Source organism: Muntiacus reevesi, chromosome 5 (genome assembly GCF_963930625.1).
Source record: "Muntiacus reevesi chromosome 5, mMunRee1.1, whole genome shotgun sequence".
Taxonomy (NCBI): Eukaryota; Metazoa; Chordata; class Mammalia; order Artiodactyla; family Cervidae; genus Muntiacus; species Muntiacus reevesi.
This window is the reverse complement of record NC_089253.1, coordinates 23,129,913-23,154,564: the sequence shown is the minus strand read 5'-3', so window position 1 is coordinate 23,154,564 and position 24,652 is coordinate 23,129,913. Positions and strand designations below refer to the sequence as shown.

General features: G+C 40.6%; 1 protein-coding gene across 2 annotated transcripts in view; it reads left to right on the top strand.

The window, feature by feature from the left end:
• Positions 1-24,652, top strand: part of NELL1 (neural EGFL like 1) — a 994,502-nt gene that overhangs the window by 244,744 nt on the left and 725,106 nt on the right. For both annotated transcript variants that reach the window (XM_065936472.1, XM_065936471.1), the window contains exons 6-10: positions 1,703-1,775; positions 2,404-2,486; positions 10,899-11,033; positions 14,822-14,924; positions 24,201-24,274. In XM_065936472.1, coding sequence (XP_065792544.1) covers positions 1,703-1,775; positions 2,404-2,486; positions 10,899-11,033; positions 14,822-14,924; positions 24,201-24,274 — 468 coding nt within the window. The remainder of the gene's footprint in view (positions 1-1,702; positions 1,776-2,403; positions 2,487-10,898; positions 11,034-14,821; positions 14,925-24,200; positions 24,275-24,652) is intronic.

The window sequence follows — 24,652 nt, the reverse complement described above, 5'->3', positions numbered from 1 at the left end:
CTTCTGACCAGCAGGTAATAGACCCAGCCCTTTCCTAGTATAAGTATTTTCTCTACTTTTTGCATCACTGAGGGTGATCAACTGCCCTGATTTGCTTGGGAGTCTCAGTTTTGGCACCCAAATCTCTAAATCCTAGGCAGACCTAGATAATCGCTCTAACTTCATCCATATTTAGCCTCATTAGACAGATGTTTTCTAATGTGATATTCTATCTCTCTTTGTTTACTATTGACTGATTTTTACTTTTATCTTGAAAGTTAGCAAAAGCACACATCTAAATTGTGACCATTTCAGTTTGGACAAAGATTTCATTGACCCAGCACTTGAGTGCTGGAAGGTTCTGCAGCTTTTGCATACAGCACTTCTTTTTTTCTAGATGAAACAACTGAAGCTCAGAGAAGGTGGTTGACTTCCTTAGTAAACCCAGTTAGCTTCAGTTGGATTCAGACCTTGAACCACTAACTGCCAATCCCATGCTTTTCTCGGATTCCTCAAACATGCTTGAAAGGTGCCCTGGCCTCTCAAAGGAGATAATTTGCTTTGAAAAACTGTGCAATATTGTGCCACGAAGTAGCTGATTAACTTAGATTGTGCTCCATTAATTACTCCCTGGAATTCCCTTGCAAGACATGGCAAATTCATTTTGAAGAACTGTGGCAGGGACCTCCTTCCCTTGGTGAGGCTCTCTGCTCTGGTAATCACAGACACTGCATCATCCTCAAAGAGGAAGAGATTAATAAAGATATCTAGTTTTGAGGAAGAGGCCTTTTGATCCTGTTGTTTCTATTAACATTTCCAATTAATATTTTATCTTGAAATAATAAGCAGAAACAGTGTTTGCTGATTACCATTTGCTCTTCAGAGGATAAACACTTAAATGTTAAACTTCACTCCCTCTGAAAGATTTGCCACACTATCATAAGCCTATATTTTATTTATAGATTAAGCTCAATGTACTGAACCAGCTTCTATATGTTCCATCTGTTCTGTAATATCTCTTCCATCAGATCGGGGAAAAAAATACCCTAGAAACCGAATCTTGAAATTCAACATGAAAAATCCAAAAGCTATGTCAATATTTTCATTGAGGGATGGCAGTCCCCATGATTTTCTTAAATTAGGGCTGTTCTTCTAGATAGATTGCAAAATTAAAAGACCACCTTTCATCCACAGTGAGATGTTGAGCAAATCTTAAGACTCACCAGCAAAGACTCATGTTATTTAATTAGCTGAGAGCAAGGTTCTTAGTTTTCCCCATGTCTAATTTTATTTCCTTGATTAAATGAATCAGTAGAGCATTTTAGTCTAATATGCTCCTATTGTCTCTTTCCTCCACCTAAGATAATCCTGGAAATCAGCAATATTTAATGTTTTAAGATGACTAGGGCATTGAGGAGAAGTTTTATTGCATCAGTGCCTTTTTAGAGGGACAGTTTAAAAACACTGATTGATGGATCCTTAGTTCTATGATATCATTAGCATAAATCAGTAGTAAGTAATTGTAGCTTTCTCAAGATGAATGGACATTTTGAGATTTCTGGAAGAGCATGAGTTGGAGTAGGTCAGTGTGGCCAACTCACCTTTTGAATGAGGTTATCAGTCGTGTTAAATAAAAAAATCTTCCCTGCAGAGAGCATGTGACAGGGGCCATTTGAACTGATACGTGTAATACTGATTGCCACCTGTCTCTTCTTTTATCAAGGGGATTATACAAGATGGGAAAATCATCTTTATGCCAAATGGATATATAACACAGTGTCCAAACCTGAATCGCAGTAAGTAGCAACTTAAAGCATTTCAGAATTATTTAATATAATTTGTTGATAATATGAGAGAAGCTGTCAGGAAGAATATACACAAACTATTTACATTGTTGACTTATGAGGTGGTGGGATTAGTGTGAGATCTTATGTGTCCTAAATACTTCTGTCTTTGAGTTTTTAAAATGTTTATGTATTATTTGTAGAATTAAAATTGGAAGATAAGAAAACTTAACTTGAGCAGGTTTTAGTCTGTAGATTGATACAGAAAGTTATATTTGATATAACTATAAAAACACATGTATATAAATTATTTTTAAAACTTCTTGAATTAGATAGGAGTTTACTTTTGCTGCTTCTGTGATAATTCACAATTCTTTAGGGCTGATAAAAATGAGCTTAATTTAAATTTTAAAATATTTTACAGTTTAAAACATACTGCCTTTCTTTTCAGTTCATTTCATTTTTATTAATAAAAGGGAAAGATCTAGATCTGAAATTCTTGTGAATTCACTCCAATTTTGAAGTCAAACTTAACCAGAAAAGTAAAAACCCTTCTACATAACCAAGCAAGTATGGTTGAAAAATATATTTTCTTCTCTTAGCACAACATCAACATTTATTTTATATTTTCTTTATTGAGCTTGCCCAACTTGCAGTGATTTCTTAAGCCTGGTGCAAGGAATAATGGATTTACAAGAGCTTTTGGCCAAGATGACTGCAAAAGTAGGTATCTGAACTTCACTTGTGATGTTTCACTTTTTCTTGCCCATCCTATCTGGAACTCAGAGTGATTTGCTATAATGGAAACATTTTTAGCTTTGGTATCTGCCATATGTTACCATAAAAATGGTTTACTCTTTCTTGAAATAGGACAACCTAGAGTAAACATAACCATTTCTGTCTTTGATGCCATTCAGCTGTATCAAAATGTTTACTTGAAAAATGTTTGAAAGAAAGAGGCAATATGTATAATTGTAGCCTCCCTGGAAGTGGAAAAGGAATTTTCCCATTGACCATTAAACTAGTAACACGGAGAGCTGATATGTGGTCAGAGTCACTGCTGCTTATAAGCTAATGCATTCTGGATGCAAGAATAATTGCCTATAATCAGAAAGGGCAAAATTGCTGTTGTTAAGAACAGATTACTGTCACAGGAAGGCATTATATCACATTTCTAATACACGATTCATTTCAAAACTGATCCTGAGTTCAAATAGTCAAGGAGGCAAGTTTGCCTTTAACAACTTCAGTCTTCTACTTCTGTATCTCTCCCTCTTCTGCATCATCCACTTGACAAGCATCTTTTGAGGATTTGCTATTTGCTGGACACTGTGTTAGGCATAGAGAGGCAGTGATGAAGTGATTTCTACCCCCACAGACGTCATGTTGAGTGGCAGAGCCAGAAATGTAGACAATTAGGGGCTTTAATAATATATATTAATGAAATTTAGGTTGACAATGGAAAGCCCTGAGCCTTGTGAAGAAAGGTGCTGAATAAATAGAAAACATGGCTAATGCTGTTGTTATGATACCAATCAGTCGTGGACTTGAGTTCTGGCCTAGGGCGAAGAAAGAATTAGGTCGGGCCTAAGAGACATTATACTCTGCAAAAGTAAGACTTTTAATAACTGTGAAAATGATACATTAATCCTACTCCACCTGCGGCTGTGACGGCTCCTGCCATCAGCCATAGTATGAGGAAGAAATTGGTGGGGTCGGTCAGTGTTTGGGAGGTAGGGCTGTATTTTGGACTCAAAGATTGCACTGCTGAAGACAGTGTTTCTGTTTCAAACTAGGTTTTTTGGCCAAGTCTACTTTTGTCTGCAAAGGAGAGACAGAGCACTTTTGTAAAGAGAGAAACTAAAGCTGAGAATCGAGAGTTTTTCACTTCAGAGTGTAGTGGAAATGTGAAACGCAGGCAATTATTTGCCTTCCCAGCTTGTGGCATGTAGAAGCTATTATTTCATGTTGTCTGGAGCAGCTTGATCTCAATACTGTTAATTATATTTTAGCTGGCTACCAAATTTTTGGACCAAGAAACATGCCACTCAGCTTCAGGTGACTGTGGTTCTCCATATCCTGGAGTTGATGGTACCTTTTTTGTTCTCATTCTTTCTTGTTGCAGGAATGTCATTTTTGTCTTTTTAGCTATACATTATCTCGCAGCCGCATTGAGCTCTGTCCTCAAAACATTATTATGTAAAATGGGCATTTGTGAGGCAGAAGATATTTAATTGTGGGTGATTACAAGCAGAAAATGGTTTAATCCACCTTCTAAACACCCCCGGCACTGTGGAAGATTTATGTCTATTTCTTTCAAACTGTGAATAGAATTATAATTAGAAAACTGAGTACTTTAATTTTCACTGCAAAATTTGGAACCCATGATAATCTAGAAGAGGAGCTGGCAAACTTTTCTTGTAAAGGGCTGGTTAGTAAATTTTAGTTTCTGTAGATCAAGAGGCAAAATTGAGAACATGATGTATATATTTATTTCACTTGAATGAAATTGATCAATATAGCATGAAGATACTCAACATTGGTAATCATTAGGAAAATACAAACCAAAACCATGCAATGATACATTACCTCACACCTGTCAGATTGGCTATCTTCAAAAAGAACACAAGTAACAGATGTTACTGTTTTCTCTATAGTAAAGGGAAACTATGTAAATTATTATAGTACTTTGTTGAATTGTTTTCAAATGAAAACAAATGAATTGGTTTTCATTTACAGTAGAAACTTTGTAAACTATTGGTGGAAGTATAAATTGAGGCAGCCACTGTGAAAGATAGTATGGAGGTTTCTCAAAAAGCTAATCGTAGAACCACATTATGACCCAGCAATTCCATCCCTGGGTAAATATCCAAAGGAAACCAAAATACTAATTCAAAAAGATACATGCACTCCAGTGTTCATAGCAGTTTTATTTAGAATTGCCAAGCTATGTAAGCAACCCTAGTGTGCATCAACAGATGAATGGATAAAGAAGATGTGGTACATATATATATTATATTGTAGCTTGTTACCAAATTTCTGGACCAAGAAAGATGCCACTCAGCCTCGGGTGACATGAGCACACACAATGGAATACTACTCAGCCATAAAAAGAGTGAAATTGTGCCATTCACAGCAATGGACTTGGAGGGCATTATACTAAGTGAAATAAATAAGCGAAAGACAAATTCTGTTTGATATCACTTATATGTGGAATCTAAAAAATACAACAAACTAGTGAATATGATAAAAAAGAAGCAGACTCATAGAGAACAAAATTGTGGTTTCTAGTGGGGAGGGGTGGAGGAACAATATAGGGGTAGTGAATTAAGAGGTACAAACTATTGTACAGTATATCATGGTAGCTTATAGCAAGGAGCATATAGTCAACATTGTATAATTAAAAATGGAGTATGAACCTTTAAAAATTGTCAATTACTATATTGTACACCTGTAACTTATTATATCTTGTACATCAACCATACTTCAATTAAAAAAATTTAATCACTGAAAAATATAAAAATCATTCTCAGCTCACAGGCCATACAAAAATGAGTGGTGGGTCAGATTTGGTCCATGGGCTTTAGTTTGTCAGCCCCTGATCTGGAAGAAGCTGGAAAGATACTCAAACTAGGTAATATTTATTGAACACTTATTTTGTGTTAGTTACAATGCTTAAATTTTTAGATTCCCTCTCTTTAATCCTTACAGCAATCCTGAGTCAGGTTTATTAACCCACTGTCCCCGAGAAGTTGGAGTTCCAAGAAGGTTGTGTAAGTTTTCCCAAGAAAAGTGGATGGCAAAACTGGAACTCAAGCTTAGATTCTGAAAGTTGGATCATGGCTGAGAAAGTTTATGGTTGGAGGAGAAAAGGATTAGAAAGAGAATCAAAAGATATAAAGGAGGAATGACTGATGGAGAAAGAGAGGAAGATGCTGCCAGTAAGAGGATGGTAATAATAGTGAGAAGAAGCATGGGCCATAAGAGGAGAGAAAAAGAGGAGTGTGTGTTCAGATGGTATCTGCTGGGAGTGAAACGTGAGCATAGAGCTTGTAGTAGCTTTTGAAGGCGGAAGATCAGGTAAGAACAAGGCCTCTGATCTCACCCATCTGGTTATAGCCACTGTTGTCCTTAGACTTATGTGGCAACTGTCTGAGTTCTGGGTTCACATTATGTGTGCTTCTGCCAGGACCACTCAGGGAAAACTTCTGTTGCATGATCTCTTAAAGGTTTTTCAGATCATGGGGATGACTCAGAATTAGACTGCAAACCTGGGATCTGCCAGGTGAATTCTCAGCGAAGAATTCCTTAAGACTTCTCAAGGAAGATACTTCCCTCTAGCCAGGACCACAATCTGAACAGGATGGTCTTCCTTCTGTACCTGTATAAGCCTTGTTTCTTTTTCGTTCACTCTGAAGCTGAGGATACAACCTTTTGGGGCCCCACCTTGATGTAGGAGTTTCCTTTAAGACACCTCGTCTTGGGCAGACCCTGTTCTCTGTCTCCTGGCCTCCTCTGCAGCCGTCAAGCTGGGAGCCCAGAGGCTGCCTGTTTTGGCTGATGTCATGAAGCTTGGGTGCTCACTCGCCTCCCTGGATCCCTGACTCTGAGTTTGTTTTGGCCACTATGGCTTGCTTCCTTTTGTATCAGCCCCTGTGATGATTTTTTAAAAGCTTTGATTTGTGTATTTTATCCAGCATTTTAGTTGATTCAAGGAGGAAAGTCTTTCAGGGTACCTAGTCTGCCATCTTGCTGGAAGCAGAGTGAAAGAGATGGCATCTGGGGCGATAAGCCAGATCAGAAGACAAGGAGGATTCCTGTGCACAAAGGGAATTCTGGGGCACTAAATCCATCTGTATTTGGACTTTGCCTTTGGTTAAATAAGCCAAGATTTAGCTAATAGGATTGGAGGTTTGGTTTGAGTTGCCCAGCAGCTGTGATTAAAATAGGCATTAGTCATACAGATCTTGGTGGAGATAGAAATGGGCTTTGGAGTGAGATTCATCTGATGTTAAATCTCATTTTTATCACTTCTTCCAATGTTTGCAGCCTAGAATGAGTCACTGATCTCATTTCCAGCTGCAATTTCCCCATCTGTAAAACGATGATAGTTATTCTTCATTTTATGAAGACTGCATGAGAGTTGCTGTCAAAGCCCTGGCCTAGAGCCAGGAGGTCTTGGAAAGCAGCAGAAAGTCCTCATACTTGGGTCATAGTGGAAGTCATGGAATCCGACCAGAGAGTGAGCCCAGCATACAAGCCAGGCAGGAGTTGGTAGCCAAAATCACATCAAAGCAAACAGGCGCAGTCATCACATAAGCTCAGGGGTGCGCCTAGGAGGGCTTGCTGTTTCTTTTCTCCTTTCAAAGTGGGGATGATTGAAAATGTGTGAAAGGACAAATCAGGGAAGCAGCTTGCATGTAGTTTCAGGTAACAGGAGCCAGGGTACAGAAGAGCCCTCTTAAAGAATCCCTGTGTGTCTTAGTCGCTCAGTTGTGTCTGACTCTTTGCGACCCCATGGACTATAGCCCACCAGGCTCCTCTGTCCATGGGATTCTCTATGCAAGAATTCTGGAGTGGGTTGCCATTTCCTTCTCCAGGGGAAGAATCCCTACAGTTTGGCAAAGCCATACCTTTACCAGGGGGGAAAGGTGCAACAAAGTACCTTCCCTGACACCTCCCCTAGGTAATCCACTAGAGACCACTAATCCCCTAACTTATTCTAGAAATTGTCCCAGGTAGTCTTGACACTGTGAGACCCACAAGCCTGCTGAGCTAGGTACGCAGTGATTGGGTCAGGCTGTGTCCTTATCTTGCATCCTACCTGTGCTGTAATCCCATTCTCCCTTCAAGCTTAGGAAGAAGAGATGCTGAAGATGGTAATTTCTTGATTACTTCTGTCTAAATCTTTGCCAAATCTACTTATGGAAATCAAGCAGCACTTGGGGTGGCATTTCAGCTTGTAACATATTTAATTTAGAGATTTTCATTGTTTCCAGGAGCTCAATAGTGATTTTTCAATTAAGTTTAAAAGTTTAATACAATAGATCTCTTTTTTTACCTTTCATATAGCAAATGCCAAATAAATAATATTTCAAAGGAAAGGAAAAGAAGCAATCTATTGCATGACTAATGTACCTAGTTTTATTCATTGACCTCTTACTGTGAGAAAGGCCTCTGCTGCCTGTCTTTGAATGTGTAGAATTAAGAATAAATGATTCGCTCTCTGTTTGCTTAGATAAATGCTTGAACAAAGCTAAAACAGAAAAGAGATGCAGATTTGATACCGTATCTATTTTGGATCTGTAGGCATTCCTTGAGAAAATGGCAGGTGTGTAGAAATAGCTTTTGAAAATGAATTTGTAGAAATTCTGCATGCTAATGCCAGTGACAGAAAATGTAATTCATTCTTTTTTTTTTGCTTCAGAGCTATTTTTTTCCTTTATTGTTGCTTCAGGATTTAGCAGGGGGAAAAGGCAGGCAATATTACATATTAAGTGCCTTTGAAAAATTAGCTTTTTGCTTTACTGTATTTCTTTGTTTTTGAAAGTCTGTCTGATGTATTCTTGTTATTACAGAGATTAGGGCTTTTCATTGTTTTCAGAGAAGGCTAAGTATATTAAAAATGAAAAAAGCTCAGAAGGGAAACAAAACCGGCCATAGGAATACCTTCCACTGTATTAAAACTGAGGTTTCTCCTTGGAATTGAGTTTTGGAGGTGAGCATAGCTCAGCTTCCTTGGGTAGTACTGAAAATTGACAATATTGCCTTTAGGCAAACACCTGGATTTTCAGGAAACTGGGATAGATACAGAATTGCCTTTTGGACTCTTCCTTGAGAAGTCCTCTTCTCAGAGTGATACAGTCCCTAGAGTTGTTCCAGACTTTCAGAGTAAGATGGGCTCTCCTGGACTCCTCATGCAGAACCACTTTTAGGAAAGATTCCCTTCTAGTTCAGCTCTTGTTCATTCCAACGTCATAGGACTATCTCTGCCTTACGCAGGAACTGCTGAGAAGATAGAAATGAGGTCAAGATAATATGTGGTGCATTACCACTCCCTTCTTATTCGTGAAAGTTGCTCAGTCATGTCTGATTCTTTGCAACCCCTGTGGACTCTACAGTCCATGGAATTCTCCAGGCCAGAATACTGGAGTCGGTAGCCTTTCCCTCTCCAGGGAATCTTCCCAACCCAGGGACTGAACCCAGGTCTCCTGCATTGCAGGCAGATTCTTTACCAGCTGAGCCACCAGGGAAGCCCCCCTTCTTATTACCTCTTACCAATATATGGTTTTGGTCACTTGGTGTCACCAGACTTTTGGAAGTCTATGTTATCTGTGTTTTGTAAAGAATTCCCAAATAATTATTGTCATTTCTGGAAGCTCCACGACTAGGCTGAAGATTTAAATGTGACCTGAATTTTTGAAAGATCCTGTACAGTAGAGGTGTCCTAGGAAGCTAATATTTCAGGAATAGCTCAGTTTTTTTCAACGTTGATTGTACTGCATGTGGTTTGTTTAGGATCCTTTTTCATCTTTGTCCTTCCTCTTGGTTCTACCCGTGACAGGCAGACAAGGAACAATTTTTCTTGAGAAATTTTAGAAGTGTAGAGGAAGAGGATTGAATAAGTGATAAAAACTAAGGTTGGAATTACATGTGGATTCTATTTCCAGAGAATAGTGCTGTTATGAGTGAGAGAAGCGTGTGTGGACAGGAACCATTGAAAATACAGAAAGGTGGTAGAAGTTGCCGTTAGCCAGTTTCAACTATTGTAACTAAAATATCACCCTGAAATAGTCTTAGTTTGGATCAAGAATCGATTTGATCTCCTGTATGGGGAAAATACTCAAGACAGGGATGTATAATATAAATATGATTGAGAAGGAAAAGAAGTGGATACATTTTTAGAAAGTGGTATTTGTTCCTGGTGATCTCTGTGTAAGAAGAACGGTGAGGTTGCTATGCAGCTGAATTACACCTTAGTGTAAATAAGGATGTGACAACAGAGAGATCATACCTGACTTCAGGCTTTTTGTGCCATATTTTTGAAGGCAACCTGGAGTCACATACATGGAAAATGGCCAGGAGAGAAGTTTGGAACCGTATCATGAGGTTATTAGGGGAATCTGGTGGGACCAAATGTGGTTAGGGGCAGGCATGGGGACATGGGAACAGGCATTGAGGAAACCTCAGATGTTTGTAGAGAGATTAGACTTGCTCAGAACTGGCTACAAGGCAAAACTAGATCTAATAGGAAAAAGGGAGAGGAACTACACAGCTCAAGCCAGAAAGACATTTCCGACATCTTGAGTTAGCCAAGAGAAGTAGCCTCCTTTGGGAGGTAATGAATGTTTTATCACTGTTAGGTGTGCAAAGAGAGGCTGGATGATCCCTTGAAGGGATTACTCATTCAAACTTCATAAATCCTTTCAAATCAGAGATGTTAAATGGGAGCAGTTGAGTGACCTAGAAAAGGAAAAAGGTTATTTTTTAAAATCCTCATCTCACCTGGGGATTTGTTTGCCTCTCTTGACCTTGTCTGAATGCCAAAGTGATTCCTGGGGCATTCTATGTGGAGAATCCTGAACTGGGGAGAAATCAGATCTGCCTCTGACTCACCCTTTTCCTGGCTCCAGCTCCCCAGCATTTTTCATAAAAGAAGCAGCATTGATGTCCCAGCTTGTAAACCATGACACTTAGTGTGTGAAGAACAGGGACAGGATAGTAGGAGATAAATGTTAGTGCTTCAGAGATGCTGATTAGATCACCTGTAAACACTGAAATGAGTCCTTGAACACATTCATTACAAGTGGTTTCTTGTGGGCTTGAGCTGAAAGCGTATGTTGATAAACACCCATGAGGTCCCTGAGATAGTTTAATGTCTCATTTGGTGCTCATTAGACCACGGGAGCCCAATATGTCTTCAATTTAGAATGATTCCACCTTGTGTGAAATTAAAAAAAAGGAAAAAAAAATCCTTCAAAACCCAAAAAACAGATCTGGCTGAGAATCAGTGAACTGTTTTGAGCATTTCCCCCCCTGCCTCCTGCTTGGATGTATTTTTTCTTGTTGCAATTAGCTTTGTTAGGACAATGCAGTTGAATTATAGAAATTACATGTAGCAACTCTTGCTTGCAGCTGAACTATGCAGAAACAAGACTTAGTCAGTTGGAAAACTGTCATTGTGAGAAGACCTGTCAAGTGAGTGGACTGCTCTATAGAGACCAAGACTCCTGGGTTGACGGGGATCATTGCAGGAACTGCACATGCAAAGTAAGCCTCTTTGTACATAAATAGACGAACAGTTTGACGAGGGCGGTTCTGCTGATTTTTGTGTAACCTGTTTCTTTATAAAGCCAACTCTACAATGTGTTATCTTTTTACTAAGTGCCTATTTACTAATAGGAGCAGTTGCGAAGGTAAGTTGTAGTGTAATTATAACCACAAGTACTTGTCAAAGGAAAGCAAACACACTTGTAACATGATCTAATATTATCAAGAATCTTACTGTTTGGAGATCAGAGTATCAGAGGGGGAAGGAATGCCTTTGGTTCTTAAACTACCTAGTGGGTGACTTTAACTCAGATGACCAGTATATCTACTACTGTGGGCAAGAATCCCTTAGAAGAAATGGAGTAGCCACCACAGTCAACAAAAGAGTCCAAAAATGCAGTACTTGGATGCAGTCTCAAAAACGAGAGAATGATCTCTGTTCATTTCCAAGGCAAACCATTTAGTATCACAGTAATCCAAATCTATGCCCTGACTAGTAATGCTAAAGAAGCTGAAGTTGAACGCTATGAAGACCAAAAAGACCTTCTAGAACTAACACCCAAAAAGATTTCCTTTTCATTACAGGGGACTGGAATGCAAAAGTAGGAAGTCAAGAAATACCTGGAGTAACAGGAAAATTTGACCTTGGAGTACAGGATGAAGCAGGGCAAAGGCTAATAGAGTATTGCCAAGAGAATGCACTGATCACAGCAAACACCCTCTTCCAACAATACAAGAGAAGACTGTACAAGTGGACATCACCAGATGGTCAACACCGAAATCAGATTGATTATATCCTTTGCAGCCAAAGATGGAGAAGCTCTATACAGTCAGCAAAAATAAGACTGGGAGTTGACTGTGGCTCAGATCATGAACTCCTTATTGCCAAATTCAGACTTAAATTGAAGAAAGTAGGCAAAACCACTAGGTCATTCAGGTATGACCTAAATAAAATCCCTTACAATTATACAGTGGAAGTGACTAATAGATTCAGGGGATTAGATCTGATAGAGTGCCTGAACTATGGACGGAGGTTCGGGACATTGTACAGGAGAGAGGGATCAAGACCATCCCCAAGAAAAAGAAATGCAAAAAAGCAAAATGGTTGTCTGAGGAGGCCTTACAAATAGCTGTGAAAAGATGAGAAGCAAAAAGCAAAGGAAAGGTATACCCATTTGAATGAAGAGTTCCAAAGAATATCAAGGAGAGATAAGAAAGCCTTCCTCAGTGATCAATGCAAAGAAATAGAGGAAAACAACAGAGGAAAACTAGAGATTTCTTCAAGGGAACATTTCATGCAAAAATGGGCTCAATCAAGGACAGAAATGGTATGGACCTAACAGAAGCAGAGGATATTAAGAAGAGGTGGCAAGAATACATGGAAGAACTATACAAAAAAGATTTTCATGACCCAGATGATGATGATGGTATGATCACTAACTTAGAGTCAGACATCCTGGAATGCACAGTTAAGTGAGCCTTAGGAAGCATCACCACAAACAAAGCTAGTGGAGGTGATGGAATTCCAGTTGAGCTATTTCAGATCCTGAAAGATGATGCTGTGAAAGTGCTGCACTCAATATGCCAGCAAATTTGGAAAGTCAACGGTGGCCACAAGACTGGAAAAGATCTGTTTTCATTCCAATCCCAAAGGAGGGCAATGCCAAAATATGTTCAAACTACTGCACAATTGCACTCATTTCATATACTAGCAAAGTAATGCTCAAAATCCTTCATGCCAGGCTTCAACAGTACATGAACAGAGAACTTCCAGATGTTCAAGCTGTATTTTGGAAAGGCAGAGGATCCAGAGACCAAATTGCCAACATCCGCTGGATCATGGAAAAATCAAAAGAGTTCCAGAAAAACATCTATTTCTGCTTTATTGACTATGCCAAAGCCTTTGACTGTGTGGATCACAACAAACTGTGGAAAATTCTCCAAGAGATGGGAATACCAGACCACCTGACCTGCCTCTTGAGAAATCTGTATGCAGTTCAGGAAGCAACAGTTAGAACTGGACATGTAACAACAGGTTGGTTCCAAATCAGGAAAGGAGTACGTCAAGGCTATATATTGTCACACTGTTTATTTAACTTATATGCAGAGTACATCATGAGAAACGCTGGGCTGGATGAAGCACAAGCTGGAATCAAGATTGCTGGGAGAAATATCAATAACCTCAGATATGCAGATGGCACCACCCTTATGGCAGAAGGTGAAGAAGAACTAAAGAGCCTCTTGATGAAAGTGAGAGAGGAGAGTGAAAAAGTTGGCTTAAAACTCAACATTCAGAAAACTAAGATCATGGCATCTGGTCCCATCACTTCATGGCAAACAGATGGAGAAACAGTGTCAGACTTTATTTTTTTGGGCTCCAAAATCACTGCAGATGGTGACTTTCCTTGGAAGAAAAGTTATGACAAACTTAGACAACATATTGGAGAAGTAAATGGCAACTGACTCCAGTATTTTGCCTAGAGAATCCCAGGGATGGAGGAGCCTGGTGGGCTTCCGTCTATGGGGTTGCACAGAGTTGGACATGACTGAAGCGACTTAGCAGCAGCAGCAGCAGACAGCATATTAAAAAGCAGAGACATTACTTTGCCAACAAAGGTCCATCTAGCCAAGGTTATGGTTTTTCCAATAGTTATGTATGGATGTGAGAATTGGACTATAAAGAAAGCTGAGCACTGAAGCATTGATGCTTTTGAACTGTGGTGTTGGAGAAGACTCTTGAGAGTCCTTTGGACTGCAAGGAGATCCAACCAGTTCATCCTGAAGGAAATCAGTCCTGAATATTCATTGGAAGGACTGATGCTGAAGCTGAAGCTCCAATACTTTGGCTACCTCATGAGAAGAATTGACTCTCTGGAGAGACCCTGATGCTGGAAACGATTGAAGGCAGGAGGAGAAGGGGACGACAGAGGATGAGATGATTGGATGGCATCACTGACTCAATGGACATGCATTTGAGTAAACTCCAGGAGTTGGTGATGGACAGGGAGGCCTCGTGTGCTGCAGTCTTTGGGGTCACAAAAAGTCAGACACGACTGAGCAACTGAGCTGAACTGAACTGAGTGGCTGACTTCAGTCACAGCTTTTCTCTGCTACTATATGTTTTAAAAGGAGGTTAATTAGTTTCTAGGTGTCTTCATTGTATTTTACAAGGTATTCATTTTCTGTTTTAGAGGATTGCAGGACCCCCTGACGCTCAGATTATCCATTATTTGTATCTACAATTTGATCTGTTTTGGAGAATTAAGGAACCCCCACCCTCACCCCACATTAGTATGTAAACTCTATCCAGTTGAAATTATTTGATAAGTGTCTAAAGAATGCCATTGTTTGTCTTCAAAAATTTAAAACGATTGTTAGTGCTTAAACAGTGATTTGAGGGTCTGCAAAAGGTGTTACTAATGTTCTTATAAAAATAGACTTTTGTTTTCTTTCTAATCTGTTCAGTCTGATGGGCAGGTAGAATGAAGCCAGTGATGTATACCAGAAAAGTAATTGAGGTGGCATGGTTTTATGTGGGTTGGAGAAAATTATTTGTAGAGTGGGTTGCCATGCCTTCCTCCGGGATCTTCCCGACAGGGATAGAAGCCGCATCTCTTGGGTCTCTTGCTTTGTCAGGAGGGTTCTTTAGCACTAGAGTCACCTGGGAAGCCCCAGGAACTCCTCACGCTACTTCTGTTTTCCTGGTGAAGTTTCTGGGATGGAATGTGAGCTTTGTCCTACTGAGGTCACCGCTGCTGAGATGCCTTTTCCTGCCTTTGCTTCCTCAGAGTGGGGCTGTGGAATGCCGGAGGATGTCCTGTCCCCCGCTCAGCTGCTCTCCAGACTCCCTCCCCGTGCACATTGCCGGCCAGTGCTGTAAGGTCTGCCGACGTAAGTACTGACGGAGGGTCAGAGTGGCCCTCAGTGCTTCGAGATGGATTTAGTCCCCCTTTTTTCAGACCCCCAACTGAGCAACATTGATGAAATATCAGTACTAGCAATTGATTACTTGTGATGTGCAGACACTTTACATAGGCTCTCTCTCTCTCTATATATATATATATTTTTTTTTTTTTTCCCCTTAATCCTCACATCAACCTTAGTTACTATTCTTTCCATTCTTTCATACAGGGAACTGGCATTAACAAGGATTAAGTCAGTTGCCCAGGATCCAACAGCTGGGGGTGGGTGGAGTTGATCTGTGAAGTCCTGACTCCAAGGCTCCATGTGCTTTGATTTCCTCATTTTTTTTTTTTTTTCCTTAAGCATTTATTCATGGCTGTGTTTGGCTTTCATTCCTGTGTGTGGCCTTTCTCAAGTCAGGGTGGCTTCTCTCGTTGTGGGGCATAGGCTCTGGTTGCGTGGGCTTCAGTAGCTGTGGCCCCCAGGCTTAGTTACTCTGCGGCCTGTGGCATCTTCCCAGACCAGGGATCAACCCCTGTCCCCTGCATTGCACCACCAAGGAAGCCCCTGGTCCACTCGTTTTGATTGATCAAGGTAAGGCCCGCGGTCTGTGTTTTGGCTATCTGAGATTTTAGTCAGGTTTCCTATTATTAAAAGGCCTTTGTTAGGAATTTCAAGATTGAACTTCAGTTAAAATATTAGGACAGTTTCCTTCAAAGTTGGCTTGTCCAAATTATGCAATGATTTAAAAATCCTTTTCCCTCTGTATTACAGAGGGCACTATTTCAAATGAAATGGTGAAATGAACACTGAGGCAAGCGTGAAGAATAAAAGCTGTCATTTAGAATAATTGGTATGGCACGTGTCAGATACTGTGTTAAGTGGTTTCCTTCCATTATTGAGTCCTCACTGGAATATTTGGGAGGGGGATTGTTATTATCACTATTTATAGGAAGCTTAGGGAAGATAACAAGTTTGCAAGACTAGTAAGTGGCAGAAGTGAAATATAAAGCAAATTCTATCTGACTACAGAGCCTTTAGTCTTTTTATCAGACCAAAAGCTCTTCACTGAAAAAGGAAAGTTTAAGTTAGAAATGTGCCATCTGATGGCTAATTTTCAAAATCGTTTCTCTGCCAGAAAACACCATCATTACTAGATCCTCAAAACAGTAACTTTTCGTCAAGAACAGCATGTCCCCTAATATGACAGTGGGAATGCGGATAGTCAGTCTGGTTGTACCAGCCCAATCTTTTTCTATATCCTTTCAAAAGGAACTTTGAGAAATGTCTTCTTTTTATAGTTCATATGGTACATCCACTATTCTGGAGGGCTTACTCCAAGTTAATCTAAAAGAAGCTTTCTAGTTTTTATTCCAAGCACTTTCGGAAGTCATGGATAGATCAAAGACCCAGATGTTGAGATTATAGTTTGATTCCATGATGGAAAGATAGTTTTTAGAATAATATGTATAGTTTATTTTTCTATCTTGATGTATTCTATATAATAGCAGAGGAATAAGTTGAGAATCTATTAGGGATTTGTTTAAAAACCATGAGGTATTTTTAATCTATTATCTTGAGCTCCGTGGATCTGTAAATGTTGTCTCTTGGCAGATGTAATTTGGACATGGACATAGGTGAGCCTTTCAGCTGTTCTGTGTCATTGTATATGTGAAATCACAGAGAAGGGTAAAGATGGAAAATTACCCATCATGCCACTACTTGAAAACAAACACTTCAGATCATAGTGGATTTCATTTTTTTAAAACTTTTATTTTGTGGACAGTTGAGTTCTTATTGTATAGATAATTTTAGCCGACTTTATTGATTTGCATTATCACTTAAGTATATTTTTATGCTTTTAAAAACTGTATGACCTTCACTTGAAAGAGCTTCATAGTGTTCTACTGTTTGGTTTTGCATAACTTAATTATTCCCCAATTGTTGGGTAACTAGATTGTTTCCCACTTTTCATTATTATAAATCGTTATTCAACTTTGTGAGGCCACATTTTTGTATTTTATATTTTCTTTGAATTCTGTAAAGTAGAATTATTGGGCCAAGAGATTGACATTTTCAAAATCTGGTGGCTCGGACGGTAGAGACTCTGGCTGCAATACGGGAGACCTGGGTTAAATCTCTGGCTCAAGAAGATCTTTTGGAGAAGGGAATGGCTACCCACTCCAGTTTTCTTGCCTGGAGAATTCCATGGACAGAGGAGCCTACTGGGCTACAGACCGTGTGGTTCCAAAGTATCAGACACGATTGAATGACTAACACCATCACGTTCACTTCAACATATTTTGCGAGACCATGTTTTTTCACATTTTCCTTGAATTTTCCAAAGTAGAATTATTGGGCCAAGAAACTGACATTTTCAAAGTTCTTATTATGTATCATCAAATTGTCCTCTCACTAGAAGTGTGTGGTATAGTCATTTTTGTTTAATTTGTTGGAGAGTTTTAAGTTTAAAAAAAGCTTTTCAGCAAGCTTACCTGATTGTACCAAGATGCTGATAAATGAGCTAGCTAAACTACAGTATGTTTTTTGCCTTTGTTTGGAATTGATGACCATTTAGCTAGGTAGTACAAATTTTCTCCACAACTCTGATCAGTAGTTTAAGATGTTTAATAAGATGGTAATACAAATAAATGATTAAGAACACTACTCAGTTATCATATGCACCCAGCAATTCCACTCCTGGGTGCATATATATATATATATATATATATAAAGCATGTACTGCAGGGTGCAAATATATATATATATAGTATATATATACATATGATGTTAATATATATAATATATATATAATGTTTATATATATATAATATATATATAAAGGATGAAAACTCTAATTCAAAAATACAGAGAAGTTTTCAGATATCTTCACATCAGATAAAGGATGGAATATACTTCCTTTAGTTGTCCCTTTCAGATAAAATTTCCTACGCTCCTCTCTGGGTTTGGGTGGGGTAGTGTCCTAGGGTCTCTGAGAAAAAGCACTGATTTGATTCAAGAGCCGATACATGAAAGCAGATTGTTTCATCTGCTCACTTACCAAATGTTTGTCCTCTTGTCATGGCTTCAGGAGCTGCAGTGCTTACAGATGAGGGCATCCATGTGGAAACAGGAAAGAACTTGGTCTAAGTGTTCATATCTCAACTCATTTCCTGAAAAAAGTACTTTGTCCTTTTGTTGTGATTAAAAGGCCCAACAAATCAGGCCATCTCCAAGACCAAGGGAGTTTTCATAATTCCTGATACTAGGCTCTTCATCTTTTTGGAATACATCAAGGTAAACTCCAGAGAGCCTTCTAGATTCCTTAGCTGTGGGCATGGAAGTCCAGAAAGTGGTGCAGGAGTTTCATCCCTCAAACATTTCTTGGGTGTTTGCTCTAAGTAAGGAATTGAACATACCTAGCTACTCATTAGAATCACCCTAGTGAACTTCTTGAGATACCTTCTTGAGGCTCCTAGGGACCCACTCTGACCTACTAAATCAGAGTCTCTGGGTAGTGGTGTCCTAGAATCTTTTTTGTGTATGTGGTTAACTTTTTCAGAGTATAATTGTTTTATAGTGTTGTCTTTCTACCACACAGCAGAATGAATCAGCCATATATATACGTATATCAGCCATTGTGTTGATGTCTTTTGCAGCCCCTAGATATATATCCTCTCCCTTTTGGAGTTTCTCCCAATTCAGATCCCCACAGTGCATCAAGCAGAGTTCCCTGGGCCCAATGTTCATTGCAGCACTGTTTACAATATCCAGGACATGGAAGCAACCTCAATGGCCATCAACAGAGGGACAGACAAAGAAGATGTGGTCCATATGCACAATGAAATATTACTCAGTTGTACAAAGAAATGAAATTGGATCATTTGTAGAGATGTGGATGGACCTAAAATATGTCATATAGCATGAAGTAAGAATTGGTATTCTTTTGGAGAGATTTGGGGGAGCTATCAGAGCTGAGAAAGAAGGGAAAGGATGGAGAGGAAATCTTGAGCTTTCCACAACAGTATTTGAAAGGAAAAGAAGTCGTAGAAGGAGAGGGAGATAGTCTATTTGATAGTAGAGGGTTTCTGTTGGTGAGAAGTAGAAATAAGCTGCAAAGGTGTTTCAGGGGATGAATGATGGTGTTCATATTTCATTGAATTCCTTTAGTTATCCTTATTGAAGTTCTTCTCCCACCTCTGTTCTTATCTCTGGGCATAGCAGTGGGGAAAAGTGGATCATTCATTCTATGTCAGACACTGTTTTAAGCCTTCTTATGGTCATTAATTCATGTAATTCTTCCAACAACCCCAGGGCATTGGTTCCACTATGATCCCTATCTTATAGATGAGGAAGTGAAACCCAGAGAGGAGGACTAACTTTTCCAAGGTCTCTCAGCCTTGGCTGAACCAAAATAAAACTCAGGCCATCTGGCTCCAGAGATGATGCTTTTAACTGTCTCCTCCACCGCATGCTATCCAGGGAGATATTTGCACCATCTCATTATAGGAGTATTGTGCAGCATGCATGCTATGTGAAATGCAGAGGTGGAAGAGGGAAGGCACAGCTGAGTAGGGTATGGACAGACGAATAGGAGTTTTCCATGTGGACGAGGTAGGTAAGAACACACTGTCAAGGGGGATTGCAGATACAGAATCATGAGGTAAACACAGCATTTATCTGGGGGCTCAAAAGCAAGATTTTGCAGCAGGGTTGTGGCATAATCAAAGAAATGCTTTGACAAAAGTCACTTCATGGGGAGAGCTGCAGACAGGGAGCTGAGTGTGGGATTCAGGCATTCTGCAGGTAAAGGTGATGAAGCCAGTTGACAGGCACTGCCTGGAGAGATGAAAAGAAGAAGGATCAGTGTGAGTGATAGCCAAAGGACCTGGCCCATGGTAGGTACTCCGTAAGCATTTTTTTTTTTTTTTTGAGATAACTGAATCAGAGACAGAGCATCTATAAGTCAGAATTTGCCAGGTTTTGAACAAGAGTGCATGGGAGACTCCTAGTATGATTAACAGAAATAAAGCAGGTGGAAGAAATGGTTTCAGAAATGTTGGAGATGCCTGAAAGAGAATCGGTTTGATGTGGGTGTCTTGCTCCGAGAAGCAGTATCTGAAGCCAGGTCTGTGAACGAGTGAGGTTGGCTCTTTGGGTGTTTAGACTTTCTGATCTGCCGCTTTCCTTTAAAGTGCAACAACACGGAGTGTTGATTTTGATGTTCTTAGCCGCCGAGTGCCAAGGGATGGTAGTGTGTGTGCAGGGTGCAAATATCTAAATAAAGACAGAGCAACCTCACGTCCGCATCTGACAGCAGTGCCACGTGATGCTTGTCAGTTGTTTAGTTGGTGTGCACCCAAATGGCAAAAAGTGTCCATGCACTGCACTAGGGAAATCAGGTTCGAATTTGAAGGGCCTGGTGTCTGGGTGCAAAAAGATACAGCTGCCTATTTCTCTAAACCCCCAGTACATTTGTTTCTGACATCATGAAGAAATGTGTGTTGGTGCGGGGTTTCAATTTCGTGGTCAGACACTGTGAAATAGTCTTGTTTGCATGTCCCCAGTGTGGTGTGAAGGGCTTCAGGTATCCATTTTCATTTCCACTCATACCAAGAGCTGTTGGAACAGAGTCCCAAATGCCCCAGCCACAGGCATCGGAGCCTGACTCACCTTCTGTTTGAATTTCCTCAGACGTCAAAAATAAGCCTTTCGGCGGTAGGTCAAGAAGTTGGATAGTGAGGACAGGTGTTAGGGATACAGCGGGGGAAGGAGGGGCACCATCAGAGAAGTGGGGAAAGATGAGAAAGCAGGGGAAATTCTCGTGATCTCAGTGGTGATGCTCAACTGTCCTAAGCTAATTCCGTAGATACTTTTTGATATCATAATCATGTACACATCTTGTGTTGGTGCCAAGGTTGTGAATGGCTGAAGCACATCAGCCATCCTGTCTTTTGCAGCCCCTTTATGTGAGGATGGTGGCTCAATGGTAAAAAACATACCTGCAATGCGGGAGACTTGGGCTTGATCCCTGGGTCAGGAAGATCCTCTGGAAAAGGAAATGGCAACCCACTCCAGTATTCTTGCCTGGAAAATCCCACGGACATTGGAGCCTGGCAGGCTACAGTCTGTGGAGTGGCAGAGAGTCGTACATGACTTAGCAGGCATGTGCATGTATGTGTAAAGACAGGAAGTTCAGTGGATACTTAGTTTTTACACTAGATCTGTAAATTTGAGGGATGGATGTGTCCCCATGTGTGGTTTGCATGTGAGCTGTAAGACACTCCTGTGTTCAGATCGAAGATCTGGGATGAGTGTCGATTAGAGGACAAGAGAAATCAGGCGAATGTCTTCAGGCAGGGCACTAAGTGTGATCATAGCCTCGTGGCAGTGGCAAGGTGCAAAATGAGAAGGGAGGTCTTGTCTTTGTGTCCCAGCCTGGGCCAAGGAGCAGATGGCAGGTTTGACAGCAGTGTATTTAGCACGACTGTCACTGGAGTGAGCCATCTTGCCAAGTTGGCAGCAGCTGCGTTTGGGAGCGTGGGAGTTTATTAGGCAGGAATTTCAGGCCCTTGGAAGTGTGGTCTCCCCATGTAAGCACATTTGGGAATCCACATCCTCATTAGGACCAATGAATCAGAGGCAACTGATTTATCTAGAAAATTGAGGCATAAAAGATGTTCAGGGATAATTGTTTTAATGAGGCAAGGAAGGGAGTTATCTAGAAAATTGTATTGGTTTTCTACTTTGTAGTTGGTTTTGCTCTGAAAACCTTAGTATCTGTTTTTAATGTTTGGAATAGCATTGAATAGCAGGAAGAACTCTCATCTGGGAATCAGCAAATGCCTCTTTTTTTGCTACTTAGGAGGCTCATTAATTCTAAAATTATTGTTACTAACATTAAGCCCAGAGAGGCATGGAGCTTGGGGCTAGGGATAAAATTATGAATAGACATAGATCCTACCCTCATTGGGGCAACAGAGATAAAATGTGATATATGTTCTGTTAGGGCGAGGTCCAGGGTACCAGAGAAGCACAGGATGAGGACGGTTCTCCAGTGCTTGAGGTTAAAAAAATTAAAAAAAGCTTTTTAGGGGGATGTCAGGATTAAGGTGAAATTGATGGGTGTATAGGACAGAAGGTTACCAGCAACAGGTGCATGGGGCTGAGTGTTCTGGAGAAGAAAGCAGTGTGTGCAAATCCCGAAACAGAAGAGAGCGTGGCTGGAGTCTCAGTGGAGGTGGAGTGTTTGGCAGTTTCAGAGGGAGGGTGAGCGAGAAGGAATTGGTGAAACCTAAGGGATAAGGAAGAACTGCAGGGATGGCCGTGCATGCTGCCTTCAGGAATTTGAATTAAATTCTGAGGGCGTGAGCAATTCATAATGGTTTTGAAGCAGAGCCTCCTATCTGTACTTAAAATATGTCTGATGGTTGTATGGGGAAGAACTGGGTAAGATTAGACCAGAACATGGAAGACAGGTTAGGAAGTTTTCTACTCCACTAAAGAGGAGGGATGGTTTGAGTGAAGATGACAGCTGGGGGCAGGTGATGGGGATGGAGAGAAATTGGTTGACTTGAGAAACTTGAAGAGGAGGCCTGGCTGGGATTTGAATACTGATTGGACATGGGGTTGAGGAAAGAGAGGGGTTTGAAGGACCCCATGTCGTGGGGTGTGGGTGGGGGGCTGGGGTGGATACTAGTGCCATTCACTGAAAGCAGATACTAGAGACGCACAGATTTGAGTCAGGTATGTGTTGTTGTAGGGCAAGTTCTTAGAGGAAACAGATTCTGAAATGGAGATTTGGTTGTACTTTATTAGGAAGTTCAAGATCAGTTCTAGGGTGGGAGTGAGATAGTGAAAGAGACAGAATTGGGCGGGAGAGGTTGAACTGCAATGTAGTTACAACAAATGCCTCAGTCATTCCTCAAGAAATTCTGGAGCTGGAAGACCTTCAGACTTTGCAATACCTTCATCAACCACCCATTGGATGTGGGCTGCCCTGGGAAGGGCTCTTGACTTTGCACAAGGGCACACCTGCAATCACTGTTCAGCTGAGAGCTGTTGGTCATCACCTATCACGACAGTTTCAGGAATGTGACCTTTGGCCGTGAAGGGAGATCTGGGTTGCCTACCACAGTATCTGCTGTGGGATCACGATGTCAAGTAAAGTAACGTTTCTGAACTTTCCTCTTCCTGTGGTCAAAAAGAAGGAGTTGCATGAGTTATTTGCTAAGGTGCCTATCTACCTGAACATTCCATGAGTCTGAAGATGGTAGAACTAAGAAACTATCAAATTGAATTTACCTATTTTTAGCAGATACAGAAATGGAGTCTCTGAGAGATGCGGTGGTATTGTTAAGACAGTGAATTAGTGGTGGAGATCTCTTAGAGTGCTCGTCTTCAGTTTTTCTTCCCCTGAGGAGCAGGGCTGGAAGGATCCTCATTGTGCAGGGGAGGGGGTATTGTTCACCCAGAATCTAACAGCCTGCTGGTAAGTAGCACTTTCTACAACACAAGGGTGTTGCTTCCTTGTTCCTGTTGATGTGACTGGAGAATTTGACAGAGACACATTAGGATCATATAAAATTAAACATATTCTGCAGTTGCTTAAAAGTGGGTCAGCATTTATGCTTCTCTGTTAACTTTTTTTTCCAAGACCCATCTCTCCTCCCTCCCTTCCTTATTAGCCTGTTACGCTCACCTTTCCAAAGGCAATCTCTCTAGTGCATTGATATAGCATTGTACAAACTCGTGTTTCTTTTCTGAACTTCTTGGGAACAGATAAGCTGACGACATGTGCTTTATATGATTACAAAGGGGAAAAATGGGTTCTTCTGCATAGTGACTGAGGTCCTGATGAAAGGAATGTATGTGAGTTCCTTTTCACCCAGTCACTCATTTTATGGCTGGAGTAGCTGAATCAAAGCTACTGCTTTTGTACTCCATGGTGATGACAACCATTTCTTCCTTGTTTTAACACTGACCTCAGCAATTCATTCTCTAGTCCTTCAGCAACTACAGCAAGGAAATAGTTGTATAATCTTGGTGTGAAGGACTCATGGCAAACATAATCAAGATGACAGTCTGATAGGGGATTCAGTAGTTATTCCCATACTATTTTCATGTCTTGCTCTAGACATGTACAGAGATTTGTGTTGCTTAGAGTATTTATGTTCTGTGGACTCTCTTGGAGTTGGACAGTGCCTTGGAGGTCATTTTGTTCCGTAGTATGTCTACCTGATCTGCTTTTCTGTTTTATTACAGCAAAATGTATCTATGGAGGAAAAGTCCTCGCAGAAGGCCAGCGGATTTTAAGCAAGAGCTGTCGGGAATGCAGAGTAAGTTTCAATCTTATGGTCCTCATTACTTGTTGGGAAGGAGATGTGGGCTTTAGGTAGGGTTCTGAAATGGACCATATTGGCCCAAGGCGGGGAAAGACTTTCATTGGGCTGGAGTCCAGGATGGGGAGTTCTCAGCTACTGTCATTGTGTGGTTAGCCTGTGGTCAGCTGTGGATCACGTGGTCTTGGGAAAGATGGTAAGGGAAGGAAGTGAGAAGGGGAATGGATCTGGCAGCTACCATGAGTCAGGGAGCTTGTCTGCTGGCTCTGGGGAAAGGTTTTGATTAGGTGTTGGGGCAGTTAGTCTGTGATATGAGCTGTGGATAGTGCTACCTCTACTTCTAAGTGTCTGAGACAGGGTTCGAAAATGCCTGTC